At 45.1% G+C, this 18,941-nt stretch overlaps 1 protein-coding gene across 1 annotated transcript in view; it reads right to left on the bottom strand.

Annotated features, from left to right (window-relative positions):
• Positions 1-3,932: 3,932 nt before the first annotated feature.
• The window catches only part of UBE2K (ubiquitin conjugating enzyme E2 K), an 89,367-nt gene continuing 74,358 nt past the window's right edge, over positions 3,933-18,941 (bottom strand). Inside the window, exons 6-7 of the mRNA XM_075346975.1 lie at positions 14,479-14,607; positions 3,933-7,999 (exon numbers count right to left, since the gene is read on the bottom strand). Coding sequence (XP_075203090.1) covers positions 7,925-7,999; positions 14,479-14,607 — 204 coding nt within the window. The 3' untranslated portion in view covers positions 3,933-7,924. The remainder of the gene's footprint in view (positions 8,000-14,478; positions 14,608-18,941) is intronic.

The following is an 18,941-nucleotide window of genomic DNA, read 5'->3' as shown; positions in this document are numbered from 1 at the left end:
AAGCATTCTTAGGAAAAAGAGATCACTTGGATTGATTGACGATCTGTTCAAAACAATACATTATGTCCACCATGATGTGCAGACTCTGTAGATTCTCATTGTAAGAGGGAGCCTTCACTAGAATGTTGTCCATGTATGGGATGATCCCTATCCCCCCGAATTTGCAGAAAAGCTATGATGGCACCCATAACTTTTGTGAAAACCCTGGGGACTGTGGCTAACCCAAAGGGGAGGGCCATAAATTAAAAGAGGGACTGATTGATAGCAAAATGAAGAAATTTCTGGTGTGCTGGAAAAATGGGAATGTGTAGATAGGCATCCTGAATGTTTACCGAGGAAAGAAATTCTCCTGGTTCCATGGAGGAAACAACCGATGGAACACACTTCATCCTTAATCGGTGTAATTGGACACACTTGTTCAGTAGTTTCAAGTGTAGTATGAGACAAACTGAACCGTACTTTTAAAGGATGACAAAAAGATTTGAATAAAAAACCTTTGAAAAGTTCCTGGTTAGGAATTGGAACAATGATGCATGACTGAAAAAGAGAAGAAATGGCTTGGCAAAAAATAGCCACCAAGGAAGGGTTTCTTGGGGGGGCGAGATAGTAAGAAGTGGAAAGGAAGAAAACTATTTTGTAACCGGAGATGATTTCTCTGATCCAGGTATCATTGATTGTATAGAGCCACAAGTCCTAGAAGGCGGCCGTCTAATCGAAGAGGAATCCTGGTTGTGGGGGAATTCCGTCATGCAGAGGAGTCTGCTGCTTTTGGTGCACTATGACTTTCAAAACTAAGTTCATGGATTCCAGGAAGGAGTCGGCCAGAAGAACGGTCTCTTATTTTCTTCACGGCTGGCTCGTCTCTGTTGACGAGAATTCGGCAAATGACGAAAGAAGCAAAACTGTAAAAGGCTTGATTAGACAAAGTATGAGGGGTTCTCTTCTGTGGATGTACGGTCCGTGTTTCACACATTGAGCCAAAGGATATGGTGAATGTTGCTCAAAGCGTGTACTGAGCAATCAGCATCTTCAAGAAAGGTAGAAGTGATATTTACCCACCTGGGCAATCTGATCTGAAAAGTATTTCAGCACCAAGGGATGGGACCTGGGCATGATGATTTAGCAGAGATACTTAGTTCATGCTGTGATGGCATTGGCACTCCAGGTGGCAGTAAAGAATGGATGCGGAGACAAACCTGTAGCTTAAATGGCAGATTTGGCTAAGGATTCTGCATTCCAGGCTATGGGGCCCTTCAGAGAAACTGCATCGGAGATCGGCAGGATCGTGGACTTGGACAGTCGTGAAACCATAGAAGCCATGGAGGGGAACAAGGACCAGGCAGTAACTAGATCTGCAGAAAAAAAAATTAAAAAAACTTCCATGTTTACATGTGAAAATATTTATCTAGTTGGGTCACTGCTTGTCCAGTACCTCACTGAATTCAGAGTGGTTTGAAAAATACTTGGGTGGGACATATGACCCTCCTGAAGGATAGAGTCTGCACAGGGTGAGGGGTCCACTTCTATCACATTGAGGGTTTAACAGCGCAAACTGTCAATCATATCTTTCAGTTTAGAAGCTCGAGCAGAAGCAAGGACTGAATCTGCATCAGAATGATGATACAATACCTAACTGACTTGATGCTATGTAGAGAAAACCACGGCATGGTAGTGACCAGGTTCTAGGACACCTTGGTTAAATTTGTAACAAACTGAGGTTAATGGCCCAGGCTGGGGGAGAGACATTCTTATCACAGGCTGCAGGGGTCTTTTTGGCCAGAGACGAGGGCAGTGGGGTGCATGCAACACAAGTTGCCACGGATTGGCCTGATTGGAATTTTTCCTTACAGGATATGCAAAGTACACAACGTGCAAGGGCTAGGAGATTGGTATGTACGTCTTCGGGGCCAGACATGACCAGAGACAGTAAAAAGGAAAGAAATAGTTGACAAGCAGGAATGAGTCCACAGTAGCCAGTAGGGGATGAGCCTGCTGTGAGCTGTTGTATAGCCTAGTTGACTGGAGCCTATACTGAGAAGCCAAGTAGCGCTAGAATAGCAGCACATCCTGTAGAAATAGCATCCTACCCTTTTTGTCAGGAAAAGAGCACAGCCATTGCATTAGGGCTCATTCAGACGACCGTTCTGTCTGTGATGTTTAGTTCCTGTTTTTTGAGGACCTACTGACAGGAGCATCTTTTCAATGTCTTTTGTGTAGGATCGGATGGTACACGGAAGCACTTCCATGTGCATCGGATGCCGTATATGCGTTTCATTATTATGGAACATGTCCTATTCTGTTCCGTAATAGCAGGCCGTGACTCAATACAAGTCAATGGGTCTTCAAAATCCCCGGAAACCCCTGCAGTCTGTGTCCCACTCCCGCCCCGTGGCTGCTCGCATAATGTAGTGGGGATGGTGAGCGTTCCCGTCAAGTTAGTAAAGTTAATTACCTGTAGTGATGAATTCCTGCTCTCCTGACATCAGCGCTTGTCACTGACTTCTATGCCCGCTGCGTTCTCAGATCACCTTTCGCGGGCAGCCAGAGACTGACTAGCAGTGATGTCATGAGCAGCTCGCGATACTTTGCTTGTGAACACGGCGGGCAATGGATGTCAGTGACGAGCACTGATGTCAGGTGTGCAGCGGCTTCCATCACTGCAGCTAATGTAGATGGCTAACCTCATGAAGTCAGTGCTCGTCATCCCCTGCAGTGACCTGGGCTGACCTAGGGATGTTAGCTCAGGTCACTGCACTGCTCTTCCAGCCATTGGGGAACATTCTGTTCTTCACTGACTGGGACAGGGAGCATGGTATGGATCGCTGTGTGACCCCCATTATCGGATTGAGCCAAATCTGGATTTGTTTATTCTTTCCAATAAATTGGTGAATGAAGGAATGTGTTGGGGTGTTTTTTCAAATAAAAATGTCTTTTTTTTCTTTTTATTACGGCCTGGGTTAGTCAAGTAGGTGATAGACGCCGTGACATCACTAACCTATGGGTTTCAGGCCAGGTGACATTACACATCTAGTGTAAACCCCATATATTACCCCATTTGTCAGCACACAAGGGCAACGGGATGAGCCGGGTAAAGTCCTGGGACTGTCGCATCTAATGGATACGGTAATTTCGGCAGGCTGCTGGCTGATATTTTCAGGCTGGGGGAGGGACTCCCAATGATGTGGGTCTCCCCAGCCTGAGAACACCAGCCAGCAGTTGTGAGGCTTTATCTTGGCTGGTATCAAAATTAGGGTGGGCCCACATGGTTTTTTTAATTTTTATTGTACTGTAAGATATAGACCCGCCCACCGGCGGCTGTGATTGGTTGCAGTCAGACAGCTATTACTCAGCGTGTGGGCGCATCTGACTGTAACCAATCACAGCCGGGGGAGGAGTGAATATGTATGAGCCTAATGAGCGGCCGGCTTGGGAAGATCAAAGAGCTGCCACGGGAGCAGTGTGAGAGCCGTGCCGGTGATCGGTGAGTATGTAGCGCTTGCTCCTACCCCTTTGCCCCAGTTCCCCATAGACTTTATATGGGGACCAGCAGCTGGCCAGATACCATGGACTGCATGTACAGTAACTCTCCTTCCGTTTTTTTGCGGTCTGCAAAAAAAACCCCAGAAGTCACATGGACCAAAAACGGAACAGGACGGAAGTGGTTGTCACACGGATGCGGACCAAAAAAAGCGGACCAAAAAAACCAGTCGTGTGAATGAGCTCTTAGTATTGCAGCATAGCTTAGAAGATTCCTTTAGGGGAGAGAAAAGGGACAAAAAGGTTACTAGTCAAAGGGAGAATGAGATTGAGTCCGTGCACATTCTGCACCCAGAAAACGTTAGCCGCAATTTATTTATTTTACCCTTGAAGCACTGCAAATTACCTTTAAGCCACTAATAATGAAGTCCAATGAAAAACAGACAAAGACAAGCTAACGTTTAAAAGTTTGTTTTTTTTTCCAATTTTTTTTTTATTTTTAGCTTTATTTGTTGAACTATTCCAAACATACCAAACCTTTGTCAGACAATGTGGAATGTACCACAGGTATGCAAATATTAAGTTTTCCATAGCGTAATGCTTCCTCCAGAACAAACATTTGGGCTACTGAAAATGGCACAGACCTAGAAGACGTGGAGAAAAGAAAAATATGCATCTGATACAATTTTTTCCTTTTTTTTTTTTTTTTTTCTCTTTTAAATTAATTAGTTATAAACTTTTTGGAGCACTTGCTGACATTCTAGAAAGGCCAAGAGATGAGTAAGCAAATCATCGACCGTAAACACTTCAAAGTGGGGAGTGGGATGGGGCTGAATACATTTCACACGGCTATTACACAATTTCAAATTTTTGTTTAAACAAATCTTTAAAAATGCAACAAAATTGCGAGAATTCGCCCCTGAAGTGCTGGTAAAGTCCCAATTTTGATTTTAATAAAAGCCTTTGATTTTTTTTTTTTGTATTCTTCAATTGGAAACAGATTTCAGGAGGAAGTAGTAGAAGACATTTTCTTTGGGGAAAATATAACAAAAGTTACTTTATGTGAGCAACTCCTTAAAAGTGTTGTCCAAAATTAAATAAATGAAAAGGTATGTGGGTGATTTTTTTCTTCTTCTTCCAGAAACCCCTTTGTCCATAGGCAGTGTCTGTTATTGCAGCTCATTCATGCTTGGCACGGGTTCTCGGGAAAATAACGGTTTCCTTTTTTTTTTCCCCCCTATTGTTGAACAAGGACTTATTACATCATCAAGAAAGAAAAAAAAACACTTATCCCAATAGTAGACTAGCTGTGGAGTGTCAGCATTTGCCAGTGTACACATTGCCAAACTTCTAGGGAATTTACAGAAAGGGGCTTTTTATTTCTTTACAAAACGTAAACCTGGCTTTCTGCCAAGACCGCAAGACACCTCTTCATAATATTAAACTTCATCTTCGATCCTTTTACTTTAAGGAAGCCAAGCTTCGGACCGTCAATGGTCCGGCCTCTTCTTGTTCGTGGACGAAATTAGTGGTGGACAACGCCTTGAAGACAATTCCGATTCTTGTAATGAAGGAAACCGTGCAGCAGCCAGTCATCAGTGAAGATATAGAAAATTAAGTTTTAAAGCCATAGATGTAGTTTCCAACATTACAAAGTCTGAAGGATTTCTGATTATTAGGTCCATGCGACAACAGGTCCTGCTCAAGATACCGAGGTAAATTTTTATTATTTTTTTATTAGTTAATTGGAGAGAGAAAAAAAGAATTTCCCCTTGAGTGAAGAATTGTTTTGTTCAAGCTTCGCTATTGAAAGCAAAAAAAAAAAGTCTCCTGCATCAAGGCCAACGTCAGAAATGCCGATTTAGGAGTGTGTGCCGCCAGGAGATGTTTCCATTCAACTAGAATCACATCAAAACTTCAATATTCACAGAGTTGCTGGCCCGAACGTTAAAAGGGACAAGAACCATACATTTCCATAACTTTTCCTTGTACCATCAGATTGTCTAACCTTACTAGCTCTGCTCCTTCATTGTTAACTGTGAGATCAGACAAAACATTGACCTTGTCCATACAACTTCATGTTTTGAGATCTTTTGCTTGATTGGTCTAAGAACATTCAGGTTTTTTAACAGCTACTCTAGATCAATGCACTTATTCATAATAGCAAGGTGGTTTTCGAGGGCAGAGTAACTGTGTAACAGCACCAGAACTTGACCTTCCTTTTTTTTTTTCATGCTTAATGTTCATGTAGTACTCTCAATTGCATCCAGTACACTGGGTATGTACAATTTAACGCTATGAGGAAAAGAAAAAAAAATATACACCTACATTTTTTGCGCTTCTTTACAGTGCATCAAAATATGTGGGGAAAGGATTTTTTTTTTTTTCCCATTATTATTTCAACTTTACCATTCTATGGCTAAATTTCCAATGATATCCCCAGTGTCTTCACAGTTAATCTCATTAGGTATAAACCTTTGCTTTTTTTCCCATTATTAGTTTACCAAAGATAAGTGCCATGCACCGCAGTTAGAGGCCAAATTCAGACCATTCATCAGAAGCCAAATAGAAGCCATCGGTCTCCAGTCCTGAAAGCAACAGCTTCATGTCTATAGAGCTTGTGAGATATACGCAAGTGGAATTCCGGCCTGACACGTGGGAGTCTCACATCACATCACCCGGCATGGCCACACACAAGCGTCTCAACTGCACAGAAATACATGCAGCCGTCCCGCTTCTGCCAGGAGAGTGTACGGCCATACCAGGTGATGCAATGTGAGACTCACACGTGTCATATCCAAGTGGCACTCCGGTCTTAAGGTCAGCCCAGAAATTAGAGTCCATACTTCACAGGTGACTGACTAACCATGGATACACATACTGTATTTTTTCAGTTTATAAGACGCATCCCAAATTTAGACGAAATAAAATGAGATGTCTTATAATCCGGTAGGGTCTTAGCGGAAGGAAGGGGAGGAGGCAGCAGTAGTAATGGAGGGCAATACTACCGTCAGTGCAGCAGATGGCCCAGATGCTCGATGCGGATAGCGGCGCTGAGGTTCTGCTGCACTGCACTCAGTGAGGCAGGGGCTGCCATCCTGAATGTCGGCGGTGCGGGCTTCAAAGAAATGGCGCCCGGAGTCAGCACGTGCGTCGACTGAGCCATTAGCTTAATCACAAGCCAAGATCTCATCTGTACACGTGCTACCTCTAGACCCCATTTTCTTTAAGTCCACTGCTGGGAAATCAATGGGCCAGAGGCAGCACATGTGCATATGAAAGCTAGCTGAGAGCTGCATCTGTGCACACGCTGACTCTGGGCGCCATTGCTTAAATCCCACACTGCCGACATTCAGGATGGCAACCCCTGCCTCACCACCTGCAGCGCAGCAGAGTCCCTGCCTCCTCTGACCCCTCTCCAGCACCCCCCGGTAAGCTAGATTCGGCTTATAAGACACACCCATCATTTGCCTCCCAAATTTTTGGGAGGTAAAGTGCGTCTTATAATCCGAAAAATACAGTAAATCTGAATAGCTGCTCTAATAAATAAAAAAAATTCAAATCAAGATCTTTTGCTAAATTAATTTTTTCCTTCTTTTGAGGATGCATGGTAGCAATAACAAAACAGAAATGACTGGTTGCAAAGAAGGATCTAATTTAACAAAATAAGTAGTAGACGTTGTCTGAAGATCAGTAATGGAACCAGAGATCATTTAATTTGCTTCCTCATTGATTGGCTCCTTCCATTTATTTTCCAAAAAGTGTTTGTATGGCAATGAAAAAGAAACCCAACTTTATAGAGTGCGATGAGAACGTAAGCATCATTCTCTAACACTTCCTGACAACAATTAGCATATCACATATCTTAGGTTTTCAGGAAACCAAGCACTTTTTTTTTCCATGTACCCTGGGGAAAAAAAAACAAAAGAAAAAAAAACAACTACCAAATATATTACAAATGAAAAGTTTGGACGAATCAATGTTATCCTATATTGTGCATGCATGCAAGTCCACAGACACAAAAGGATGGCTGGTACTAGCAGTACGGCAGACAGTGACAGGCAGAATGATGGCCTAGAAGCCCAAAGTATGAACCGAGATCAAAACAGGGCAAAAGAAATCTGGAGCATCAGGCCCCTCTTTGTCACATGGTAAAACACAAATGCATATTTTTTTCCATTGGTTCAGCTCAAAAACTTTTTTTTTTTTTTTTCACGATAAGAAAAAAAAAAAAATGATACTCATACCCCCTCCCCTTTGTTTGGTTGTCATTTAATTTACATGTTTAATTAACTTTATTTACAGAACAGTTCCCCCCATCAGTCTTCAGTATGGCCTAAATAGCATTGTCGCACAGAGCGTTTTGCTTTCCTCTTTAATGCAGAATCTCAAAAGTAACAGATGTTGAGCTGCTGGGAAGGGGCGAGCCTGGACCGGGGGACTTCTCCTAGTTACTCAGCAGAGCTTCTGTTGCAGTTTCTACATCCCATGCTTTTGATGACAAAGCAGCTATTACTGCATTCTGGAAGAGGGGAGAGAAGAAAAGGCAAAGATTAACTCAGACAATAAGAAAAAAATATAACACGAGGCAGAAAGTGCTAGCAGAACCTCATCTAACCCATTCTACGGAGGAAAGTGTCCCCCTGTAATGGAGCACGTTCTCAGAGGAGAACACCCAAATTTGTTCTGGTCATTGCCTAGAAAGAGGTGCTGCTGCCATTAGGTGAGCATGCGGATACTCCCACTGCCCATGGACAACAATGTAAAGACCTTCCAGTCTGCAATACTGTTATGGTATATTGATGGATTTCTGTAAAAGGGGCAATCCCTTCTGACGAGAGGCCTCCTGGCAATAAGCTGAGGGTTTCACAAACATCAGTGATTTTCCGTTTTGTTTCTTTTTTTTCCTACATTTTCGTTTTTTACTCCCCTTTTTCTGTGAACCGTAACTTTTTACTTTTTCGTCAATCTTGCCATATGAGGGCTTATTTTCTGCAGGACAAGTTGTACTTTTGAATGAAATAATTAGTTTTACCATATAGTGTACTGGAAAACAAGAAAAAAAATTCTAAGTGCAGTGAAATTTAAAAAAATAAAATAAAAAAGTGCAACTGCACGATTGTTTTGGGGACATTTTATTGACAGTGTTCACTACATGGCAAAACTGATATGTCCATATGATGCCTCCATACCACACAGGTATACTTTTATCTAAGGGGTTAAAAAAAATTCAGAGGTTTGTTTTTCACTTTTATTTTCAATAGAGCGAAAGGGGGGTGATTTGAACTTTTAGGTTTTTTAATTTTTTCTTCATTTGAAAAACTTTTTTTTTATTAGTCCCCCTAGGGCAGGGGTCGGGAACCTATGGCTCGCGAGCCATATATGGCTCTTTTGATGGCCGTATCTGGCTCGCAGACAGGGCTCCTACCTGTCTATGGGCAAATGCCGGGGCCCTGGAGAGCCGGGGGGGCCCACTCGGCCTCGTCAGTTCTCCTGTCCCTTGGCCGGGGCCCACTCGCCTTTATAGTTCTGCTGCCCCCGGCCGAGTTCCGGGGACCGCAGTCCTCGGCAGCAATCTGCGGCGCCGTCACTTTAAAGGCGCGCAGACATTCTGTTTTGAATTTCATCTGTGGGCGGAGCTACCGCCTCCTCAGTCCCACAGATTAAGGAGGCGAGCTTCTGTCCGGCGCTGTGTGGGCCCCCTCTCCACCGTGACCTAATCGGGTAAATGCCCTCCCCGCCTCCCCATTATGGGCCCCGGTGAGCTGCTTCTAACCCCCCAGATGTATGCCCTGCCAATCCTCCCCCCCGCCGATTCCGCGGGTGCTGGCCCCGCCGATGCCGCGGGTGCTGTACCCGCCGAGCCGCGGGTGCAGGCCCCACAGAGCAGCAGAGTTGTGTGTGTTTGTCTGTATGTAGCAGAGTTGTGTGTGTTTGTCTGTATGTAGCAGAGTTGTACGTGTTTGTATGTAGCAGAGTTGTGTGTGTTTGTCTGTATGTAGCAGAGTTGTGTGTGTTTGTATGTAGCAGAGTTGTGTGTGTTTGTCTGTATGTAGCAGAGTTGTGTGTGTTTGTATGTAGCAGAGTTGTGTGTGTTTGTCTGTATGTAGCAGAGTTGTGTGTTTGTCTGTATGTAGCAGAGTTGTGTGTATTTGTCTGTATGTAGCAGAGTTGTGTGTGTTTGTCTGTATGTAGCAGAGTTGTGTGTGTTTGTCTGTATGTAGCAGAGTTGTGTGTTTGTATGTAGCAGAGTTGTGTGTGTTTGTCTGTATGTAGCAGAGTTGTGTGTGTTTGTCTGATTGTAGCAGAGTTGTGTGTGTTTGTATGTAGCAGAGTTGTGTGTGTTTGTATGTAGCAGAGTTGTGTGTGTCTGTATGTAGCAGAGTTGTGTTTGTCTGTATGTAGCAGAGTTGTGTGTGTTTGTATGTAGCAGAGTTGTGTGTGTTTGTCTGTATGTAGCAGAGTTGTGTGTGTTTGTCTGTATGTAGCAGAGTTGTGTGTGTTTGTCTGTATGTAGCAGAGTTGTGTGTGTTTGTCTGTATGTAGCAGAGTTGTGTGTTTGTATGTAGCAGAGTTGTGTGTGTTTGTCTGTATGTAGCAGAGTTGTATGTGTTTGTCTGTATGTAGCAGAGTTGTGTGTGTGTCTGTATGTAGCAGAGTTGTGTGTGTTTGTATGTAGCAGAGTTGTGTGTGTGTCTGTATGTAGCAGAGTTGTGTGTGTGTCTGTATGTAGCAGAGTTGTGTGTGTGTCTGTATGTAGCAGAGTTGTGTGTATTTGTCTGTATGTAGCAGAGTTGTATGTGTTTGTCTGTATGTAGCAGAGTTGTGTGTGTTTGTCTGATTGTAGCAGAGTTGTGTGTGTCTGATTGTAGCAGAGTTGTGTGTGTTTGTATGTAGCAGAGTTGTGTGTGTTTGTATGTAGCAGAGTTGTGTGTGTTTGTATGTAGCAGAGTTGTGTGTGTTTGTATGTAGCAGAGTTGTGTGTGTTTGTATGTAGCAGAGTTGTGTGTGTTTGTATGTAGCAGAGTTGTGTGTGTTTGTATGTAGCAGAGTTGTGTGTGTTTGTATGTAGCAGAGTTGTGTGTGTCTGTATGTAGCAGAGTTGTGTTTGTCTGTATGTAGCAGAGTTGTATGTGTTTGTCTGTATGTAGCAGAGTTGTGTGTGTTTGTATGTAGCAGAGTTGTGTGTGTTTGTATGTAGCAGAGTTGTGTGTGTTTGTATGTAGCAGAGTTGTATGTTTGTCTGTATGTAGCAGAGTTGTGTGTGTTTGTCTGTATGTAGCAGAGTTGTGTGTGTTTGTCTGTATGTAGCAGAGTTGTGTGTTTGTATGTAGCAGAGTTGTGTGTGTTTGTATGTAGCAGAGTTGTATGTTTGTCTGTTTGTAGCAGAGTTGTGTGTGTTTGTCTGTATGTAGCAGAGTTGTGTGTGTTTGTCTGTATGTAGCAGAGTTGTGTGTGTTTGTCTGTATGTTTCAGAGTTGTGTGTGTTTGTCTGTATGTAGCAGAGTTGTGTGTGTTTGTCTGTATGTAGCAGAGTTGTGTGTGTTTGTCTGTATGTTTCAGAGTTGTGTGTGTTTGTCTGTAGCAGAGTTGTGTGTGTTTGTATGTAGCAGAGTTGTATGTTTGTCTGTATGTAGCAGAGTTGTGTGTGTTTGTCTGTATGTAGCAGAGTTGTGTGTGTTTGTCTGATTGTAGCAGAGTTGTGTGTGTCTGATTGTAGCAGAGTTGTGTGTCTGTAGCAGAGTTGTATGTGTTTGTCTGTATGTAGCAGAGTTGTGTGTGTTTGTCTGATTGTAGCAGAGTTGTGTGTGTTTGTCTGATTGTAGCAGAGTTGTGTGTGTTTGTCTGATTGTAGCAGAGTTGTGTGTGTTTGTCTGATTGTAGCAGAGTTGTGTGTGTTTGTATGTAGCAGAGTTGTGTGTGTTTGTATGTAGCAGAGTTGTGTGTGTTTGTCTGTATGTTTCAGAGTTGTGTGTGTTTGTATGTAGCAGAGTTGTGTGTGTTTGTATGTAGCAGAGTTGTGTGTGTTTGTCTGTATGTAGCAGAGTTGTGTGTGTTTGTATGTAGCAGAGTTGTGTGTGTTTGTATGTAGCAGAGTTGTGTGTGTTTGTCTGTATGTAGCAGAGTTGTGTGTGTGTGTGTTTGTCTGTATGTAGCAGAGTTGTGTTTGTCTGTATGTAGCAGAGTTGTGTGTGTGTGTGTGTGTGTTTGTGTGTGTGTTTGTATGTAGCAGAGTTGTGTGTGTTTGTATGTTTCAGAGTTGTGTGTGTTTGTATGTAGCAGAGTTGTGTGTGTTTGTCTGTATGTAGCAGTTGTGTGTGTTTGTCTGATTGTAGCAGAGTTGTGTGTGTTTGTCTGATTGTAGCAGAGTTGTGTGTGTTTGTCTGATTGTAGCAGAGTTGTGTGTGTTTGTATGTAGCAGAGTTGTGTGTGTTTGTATGTAGCAGAGTTGTGTGTGTTTGTATGTAGCAGAGTTGTGTGTGTTTGTCTGTATGTTTCAGAGTTGTGTGTGTTTGTATGTAGCAGAGTTGTGTGTGTTTGTATGTAGCAGAGTTGTGTGTGTTTGTCTGTATGTAGCAGAGTTGTGTGTGTTTGTATGTAGCAGAGTTGTGTGTGTTTGTCTGTATGTAGCAGAGTTGTGTGTGTGTTTGTCTGTATGTAGCAGAGTTGTGTGTGTTTGTATGTAGCAGAGTTGTGTTTGTCTGTATGTAGCAGAGTTGTGTGTGTGTGTGTTTGTATGTAGCAGAGTTGTGTGTGTTTGTCTGTATGTAGCAGAGTTGTGTGTGTTTGTCTGTATGTAGCAGAGTTGTGTGTGTTTGTATGTAGCAGAGTTGTGTTTGTCTGTATGTAGCAGAGTTGTGTGTGTGTGTGTGTGTGTTTGTCTGTATGTAGCAGAGTTGTGTGTGTTTGTCTGTATGTTTCAGAGTTGTGTGTGTTTGTCTGTATGTAGCAGAGTTGTGTGTGTTTGTCTGTATGTAGCAGAGTTGTGTGTGTCTGTATGTAGCAGAGTTGTGTGTGTTTGTCTGTATGTAGCAGAGTTGTGTGTGTGTGTGTGTGTTTGTCTGTATGTAGCAGAGTTGTGTGTGTTTGTATGTAGCAGAGTTGTGTGGGTTTGTCTGTATGTAGCAGAGTTGTGTGTGTTTCTATGTAGCAGAGTTGTGTTTGTCTGTATGTAGCAGAGTTGTGTGTGTGTGTGTGTGTTTGTCTGTATGTAGCAGAGTTGTGTGTGTTTGTATGTAGCAGAGTTGTGTGTTTGTATGTAGCAGAGTTGTGTGTGTTTGTCTGTTTGTAGCAGAGTTGTGTGTGTTTGTATGTAGCAGAGTTGTGTGTTTGTCTGTATGTAGCAGAGTTGTGTGTGTGTGTGTTTGTCTGTATGTAGCAGAGTTGTGTGTGTTTTTCTGTTTGTAGCAGAGTTGTGTGTGTTTTTCTGTTTGTAGCAGAGTTGTATGTGTTTGTCTGTATGTAGCAGAGTTGTGTGTGTTTGTATGTAGCAGAGTTGTGTGTGTTTGTCTGTATGTAGCAGAGTTGTGTGTGTTTGTATGTAGCAGAGTTGTGTGTGTTTGTCTGTATGTAGCAGAGTTGTGTGTGTTTGTATGTAGCAGAGTTGTGTGTGTTTGTATGTAGCAGAGTTGTGTGTGTTTGTCTGTTTGTAGCAGAGTTGTGTGTGTTTGTATGTAGCAGAGTTGTGTGTGTTTGTATGTAGCAGAGTTGTGTGTGTTTGTATGTAGCAGAGTTGTGTGGGTTTGTATGTAGCAGAGTTGTGTGTGTGTGTGTTTGTCTGTATGTAGCAGAGTTGTGTGTGTTTGTCTGTTTGTAGCAGAGTTGTGTGTGTCTGTTTGTAGCAGAGTGTAGTACCATTGTTTCAGTCCAGTTGTGGCTTTATACAGCAGGGAGGAGCATTCCTTGCTGTACTAAGTGAACATTGGAGCGATTGATCTGTCAATGGCCCTTTAAAAACATATTGTACGGCTCTCGCGGAATTATATTTCAAAATATGTGGCGTTTACGGCTCTCTTAGCCAAAAAGGTTCCTGACCCCTGCCCTAGGGGACTTTATCATTGCCCAGTCCGATCGCATGTGCATTTCTGCTGACTAAAGCACCATCTGCATCAGCAGAAATGCAACGTTACTGTGAGTGTTAGCGCTGTCAGCTCTCACAGGAAGTCATGGCAGCATCGGGGTTATCCGCTGACCCCACGCTACTATGGCAACAGCGTGTTGTTCCCTGTGAGGAACAGCGCAATCCCTGCTGCAGCCATTTAAATCACACTATCAGTATTTGACAGCGTGATCTAAAAGGTTAACAGGCACGGGTGGATCTCCAATCCACTTGCGCCTGTTAGCCACACATCTCTGCTGATCAGATCAGAAGAGATAAGCTAGAATTACCGTGGGTTCGCCGCTGAAGCCCACGGTAACCGGAGATAGGCGACAAAGGACGTACCAGTACTATGTTTAAGCAGCTGGACCCTTATTGCAGGACTACGAAGTCATGTGCGATGCAGTCCGCCACTACCCCCTCCTCTGATTGACACCTCACTGTCAATGTACAATCTCTATTGAGAGCCTGGTGTGGGCGGGCAAACTCTCTCCGCTCTGCTAGATGGCCTAATCTAAAACAGTGTCAGAATGTTTGCGCCTAGTAATCTAAGCGACATCATTGGATTCAGAGACTCTTTGCCTACATTATGCTGCTCTCAGCAGGTTTTTGCTACCTCATAACAGATTCACTTGAAAATGGAGAGTCAGTCTCTGCAGCAGCCCGCTACTTTGGGTATCCGATTGGAAAACTATTCACAGGGCACGCAGAGAAAGTACTGAAAGCAGTGATGTATGGATTATCTTACCGTCCAGGGGTAATAATCCACTATGTGCATGTTATGGTAAGGACAAGTAATAATTAGGCTGATAATATTGTCTTTGCATACAGTAAACTTTGCCGCTTCTGACTGATTAAAGACTAGTTCTACTAGAAGATCAGTAGCCGCACACGATACTTACTCTATCAAAGCCCATAGCACAAAGATTCTCTATTTTTCTTGCGTATTCTGGACTAGTGACCGGTGCACCTGCGTATACATGTGCCCACAGCCGAGCTGTCTGTTTAAACATTTCTTGATTTAGCTTGTACTAAAAGAAAAACAGGGGAGAAATAAAACATGTGGAAGCAGAAAGGAAGTGAAACAGTACAGGTCAGCAAGACAATGAAACTTCTGGTCTATGGGGAAACCCACCAATAAAAATATTTTCCACAAGAAACATTTACAGAAAACAAAAACCATATAAAACACAGTGTGCATGAGATTTCAATAAATTCTGTTGACTTTGTCCACGACCAGCATTTTATTCTTGATAGTAAAAATACTACAAAAATATTTTGTAGAGTTTTTGCTGCTTTTTTGGGTGTGGATTACCGTACTTTTTGTGTTCTAAGACGCATTGGATTATAAGACGCACTCCTAATTTAAAGGCGGGAAAATAGGAAAAAAAAATTTTAATGTCAAAATGAGGGTCCGTCTTATGATCCTAGCGCGTCATATTAGCTCACCAGTGGGACCGACGGTGGTGGAGCGGCTCAGAAGGGTCACTGGAGGCAGAGTCATCGATGCTGCAGGCTCAGAGGAGGGATGTTGCGACTCAGGAGGGTCAGTGGAAGGAGGGTCGGCGATACTGCGTTGTCAGGGGTGTTGCGGCGGCAGGCGCCATTGATATGCCAGCAGGCTGCGGGGGGTGTGCCTGCAGTAGAACGGCTGAAGAGGGTCACATGACGGGGTGTCACAGCGGCCGATGCCAGTGATCTGACTCCATTGAATTACCCATGGTTGACTAGATGGAATTCAAGAATATGGCCACGGAGGCAGCACGTGCGCAGATAGGACTCAGTCTTCTTGAAGTACATCGCTCCTCTATGGCCATTTTCTTGAAGTACATTGCGTCGCTGCAAGTGATTCAATGGAGCCAGCAGTCAGATCAATGGCACCCTCCTGAGCCGCTCCACTGCAGTGACACTCCCTCCTCCGAGCCTCAGTATCGCCGACCCTGCCTCCTATGACCCCGCTCCACCACCACTTCCCCCAATAAGCTATATCTGGATTATAAGACGCATTCCCATTTTACTCCCAGTTTTGGTTTGGTTTTTGTTGTGGAGGGGGGAGAAAGTGCATCTCCAGAAAATACGGTATATGTGTAATATGTCTACAGTACATGTTTAATAAAGATGCAGTGCTGTGCAAATTAATTGGGACAAAGCAAAAAGAAGGGAATTTTGTTTACTTACCGTAAATTCCTTTTCTTCTAGCTCTAATTGGGAGACCCAGACAATTGGGTGTATAGGCTATGCCTCCGGAGGCCGCACAAAGTATTACACTTAAAAGTGTTAAGCCCCTCCCCTTCTGCCTATACACCCCCCGTGCTCCCACGGGCTCCTCAGTTTTGGTGCAAAAGCAAGAAGGAGGAAAAGATTATAAACTGGTGTAAAGTAGATTCAATCCGAAGGAATATCGGAGAACTGAAACCAAACAACATGAACAACATGTGTACACAAAAAAACAGGGGCGGGTGCTGGGTCTCCCAATTAGAGCTAGAAGAAAAGGAATTTACGGTAAGTAAACAAAATTCCCTTCTTCTTTGTCGCTCTATTGGGAGACCCAGACAATTGGGATGTCCAAAAGCAATCCCTGGGTGGGTAAAATAATACCTCGTAAGAGAGCCGTAAAACGGCCTCTTCCTACAGGTGGGCAACCGCCGCCTGAAGGACTCGTCTACCTAGGCTGGCATCCGCCGAAGCATAGGTATGCACCTGATAGTGTTTCGTGAAAGTGTGCAGGCTCGACCAGGTAGCCGCCTGACACACCTGCTGACCCGTAGCCTGGTGCCTCAAAGCCCAGGACGCGCCCCCGGCTCTGGTAGAATGGGCCTAGAGCCCTGAGGGAACCGGCAGCCCGGTAAGCTTCGAGAATTGGTTCCTTGATCCACCGGGCCAGGGTTGATTTGGAAGCCTGTGACCCTTTACGCTGGCCAGCGACAAGGACAAAGAGTGCATCCGAGCGGCGCAGGGGCGCCGTACGAGAAATGTAGAGCCTGAGTGCTCTCACCAGATCTAACCAGTGCAAATCCTTTTCACATTGGTGAACTGGATGATGACAAAAAGAGGGTAAGGAGATATCCTGATTGAGATGAAAGGGGGGTACCACCCTTGGGAGAAATTCCAGAACCGGACGCAGAACCACCTTGTCCTGGTGAACACCAGGAAAGGGGCTTTGCACGACAACATTGCTAGCTCAGACACTCTCCGAAGTGAAGTGACTGCTACTAGGAAAATCACTTTCTGCGAAAGGCGTGAGAAAGAAATATCCCTTATTGGATCGAATGGTGGTTTCTGAAGAACCATCAGCACCCCGTTCAGATCCCAGGGTTCTAACGGCCGCTTGTAAGGATGAACGATGTGACAACCCCCTGCAGGAACGTGCATACCTGTGGAAGTCTGGCTAGGCGCTACTGGAAAAAACACAGAGAGCGCTGAGACTTGTCCCTTAAGGGAGCCGAGCGACAAACCCTTTTCCAGTCCAGATTGAAGGAAGGACAGAAAAATGGGCAAGGCAAAAGGCCAGGGAGAAAAACCCCGAGCAGAGCACCACGACAGGAAATTTTTCCACGTCCTGTGGTAGATCTTGGCGGACGTTGGTTTCCTAACCTGTCTCATAGTGGCAATGACCTCTTGAGATAATCCTGAAGACGCTAGATCTAGGACTCAATGGCCACAGTGTCAGGTTGAGGGCCGCAGAATTCAAATGGAAAAACGGCCCTTGAGACAGCAAGTCTGGACGGACTGGTAGTGCCCACGTTTGGCCTACCGTGAGATGCCACAGATCCGGGTACCACGACCTCCTCGGCCAGTCTGGAGTGACGAGGATGGCGCGGCGGCAGTCGGCCCTGATCGTGCGTAACACTCTGGGCAACAGTGCCAGCGGAGGAAACACATAAGGGAGTTGAAACTGCGACCAATTCCGAACTAAGGCGTCTGCCGCCATAGCTCTGTGATCGTGAGAGCGTGCCATGAATGCCATGACCTTGTTGTTGTGCCGGGACGCCATTAGGTCGACGTCCGGCTTCCCTCAGCGGCAACAGATCTCCTGAAACACGCCCGGGTGAAGAGACCATTCCCCTGCGTCCATGCCCTGGCGACTGAGAAAGTCTGCTTCCCAGTTTTCGACGCCCGGGATGTGAACTGCGGAGATGGTGGAGGCCGTGGCTTCCACCCACATCAAAATCCGCCGGACTTCCTGGAAGGCTTGCCGACTGCGTGTTCCGCCTTGGTGGTTGATGTAAGCCACCACTGTGGAGTTGTCCGACTGAATTCGGATCTGCTTGCCTTCCAGCCACTGCTGGAACACTTTTTAGGGCAAGATACACTGCCCTGATCTTCAGAACATTGATCTGAAGCGAGGACTCTTGCTGAGTCCACGTACCCTGAGCCCTGTGGTGGAGAAAGACTGCTCCCCACCCTGACAGACTCGCGTCCGTCGTGACCACCTCCCAGGATGGGGGTAGGAAGGATTTCCCATGCGATAATGAAGTGGGAAGAAAGCCACCCCCTAAGGGAAGCTTTGGTTGCCTGAGAGAGGGAGACGTTCCTGTCGAGGGACGTCGGTTTCCTGTCCTATTTGCGTAGGATGTCCCAATGAAGAGGACGCAGGTGAAACTGCGCGAAAGGAACTGCCTCCATTGCTGCCACCATCTTCCCCAGGAAGTGCATGAGGCCCTTCAAGGGGTGTGCTTGACCTTGAAGGAGAGATTGCACCCCTTTCTGTAGTGAACGCTTGTTGATCAGCGGAAGCTTCACTATCGCCGATAGGGTATGAAACTCCATGCCAAGATATGTCAGCGATTGGGCTGGTGTCAGATTTGACTTTGGAAAATTGATGATCCACCCGAAACTCTGGAGAGCCCCCAGAGAAGCGTCGGGGCTGTGTTGGCATGCCTCTTGAGAGGGTGCCTTGATCAGCAGATCGTCCAAGTAAGGGATCACCGAGTGACCCTGAGAGTGGAGGACCGCAACTACTGTAGCCCTGACCTTGGTGAAAACCCGTGGGGCTGTAGCCAGGCCGAACTGCAGTGCCACGAACTGCAGGTGTTCGTCTCCTATGGTGAAGCGCAAGAAGCGTTGGTGCTCTGGAGCCACCGGTACGTGGAGAAAAGCATCTTTGATATCGATCGATGCAAGGAAATCTTCTGGGGACATTGAGTCGATGACGGAGCGGAGGGTTTCCATCCGGAACCGTCTGGTCTATACGTGTTTGTTGAGCAGTTACGGGTCCAGGACAGGACGGAAAGACCCGTCCTTCTTTGTAACCACAAACAGGTTGGAGAAAAACCCGTGACCCTGTTGCTGAAGAGGAACAGGGACCACCACTCCTTCTGCCCTCAGGGTGCCCAGCGCCTGCAGAAGAGCCTCGGCTCGCTCG

This window comes from Anomaloglossus baeobatrachus, chromosome 1, assembly GCF_048569485.1.
Source record: "Anomaloglossus baeobatrachus isolate aAnoBae1 chromosome 1, aAnoBae1.hap1, whole genome shotgun sequence".
Lineage (NCBI taxonomy): Eukaryota > Metazoa > Chordata > Amphibia > Anura > Aromobatidae > Anomaloglossus > Anomaloglossus baeobatrachus.
Note: the sequence above shows the minus strand (reverse complement) of the source record. Positions and strands in the feature narration are given on the sequence as shown.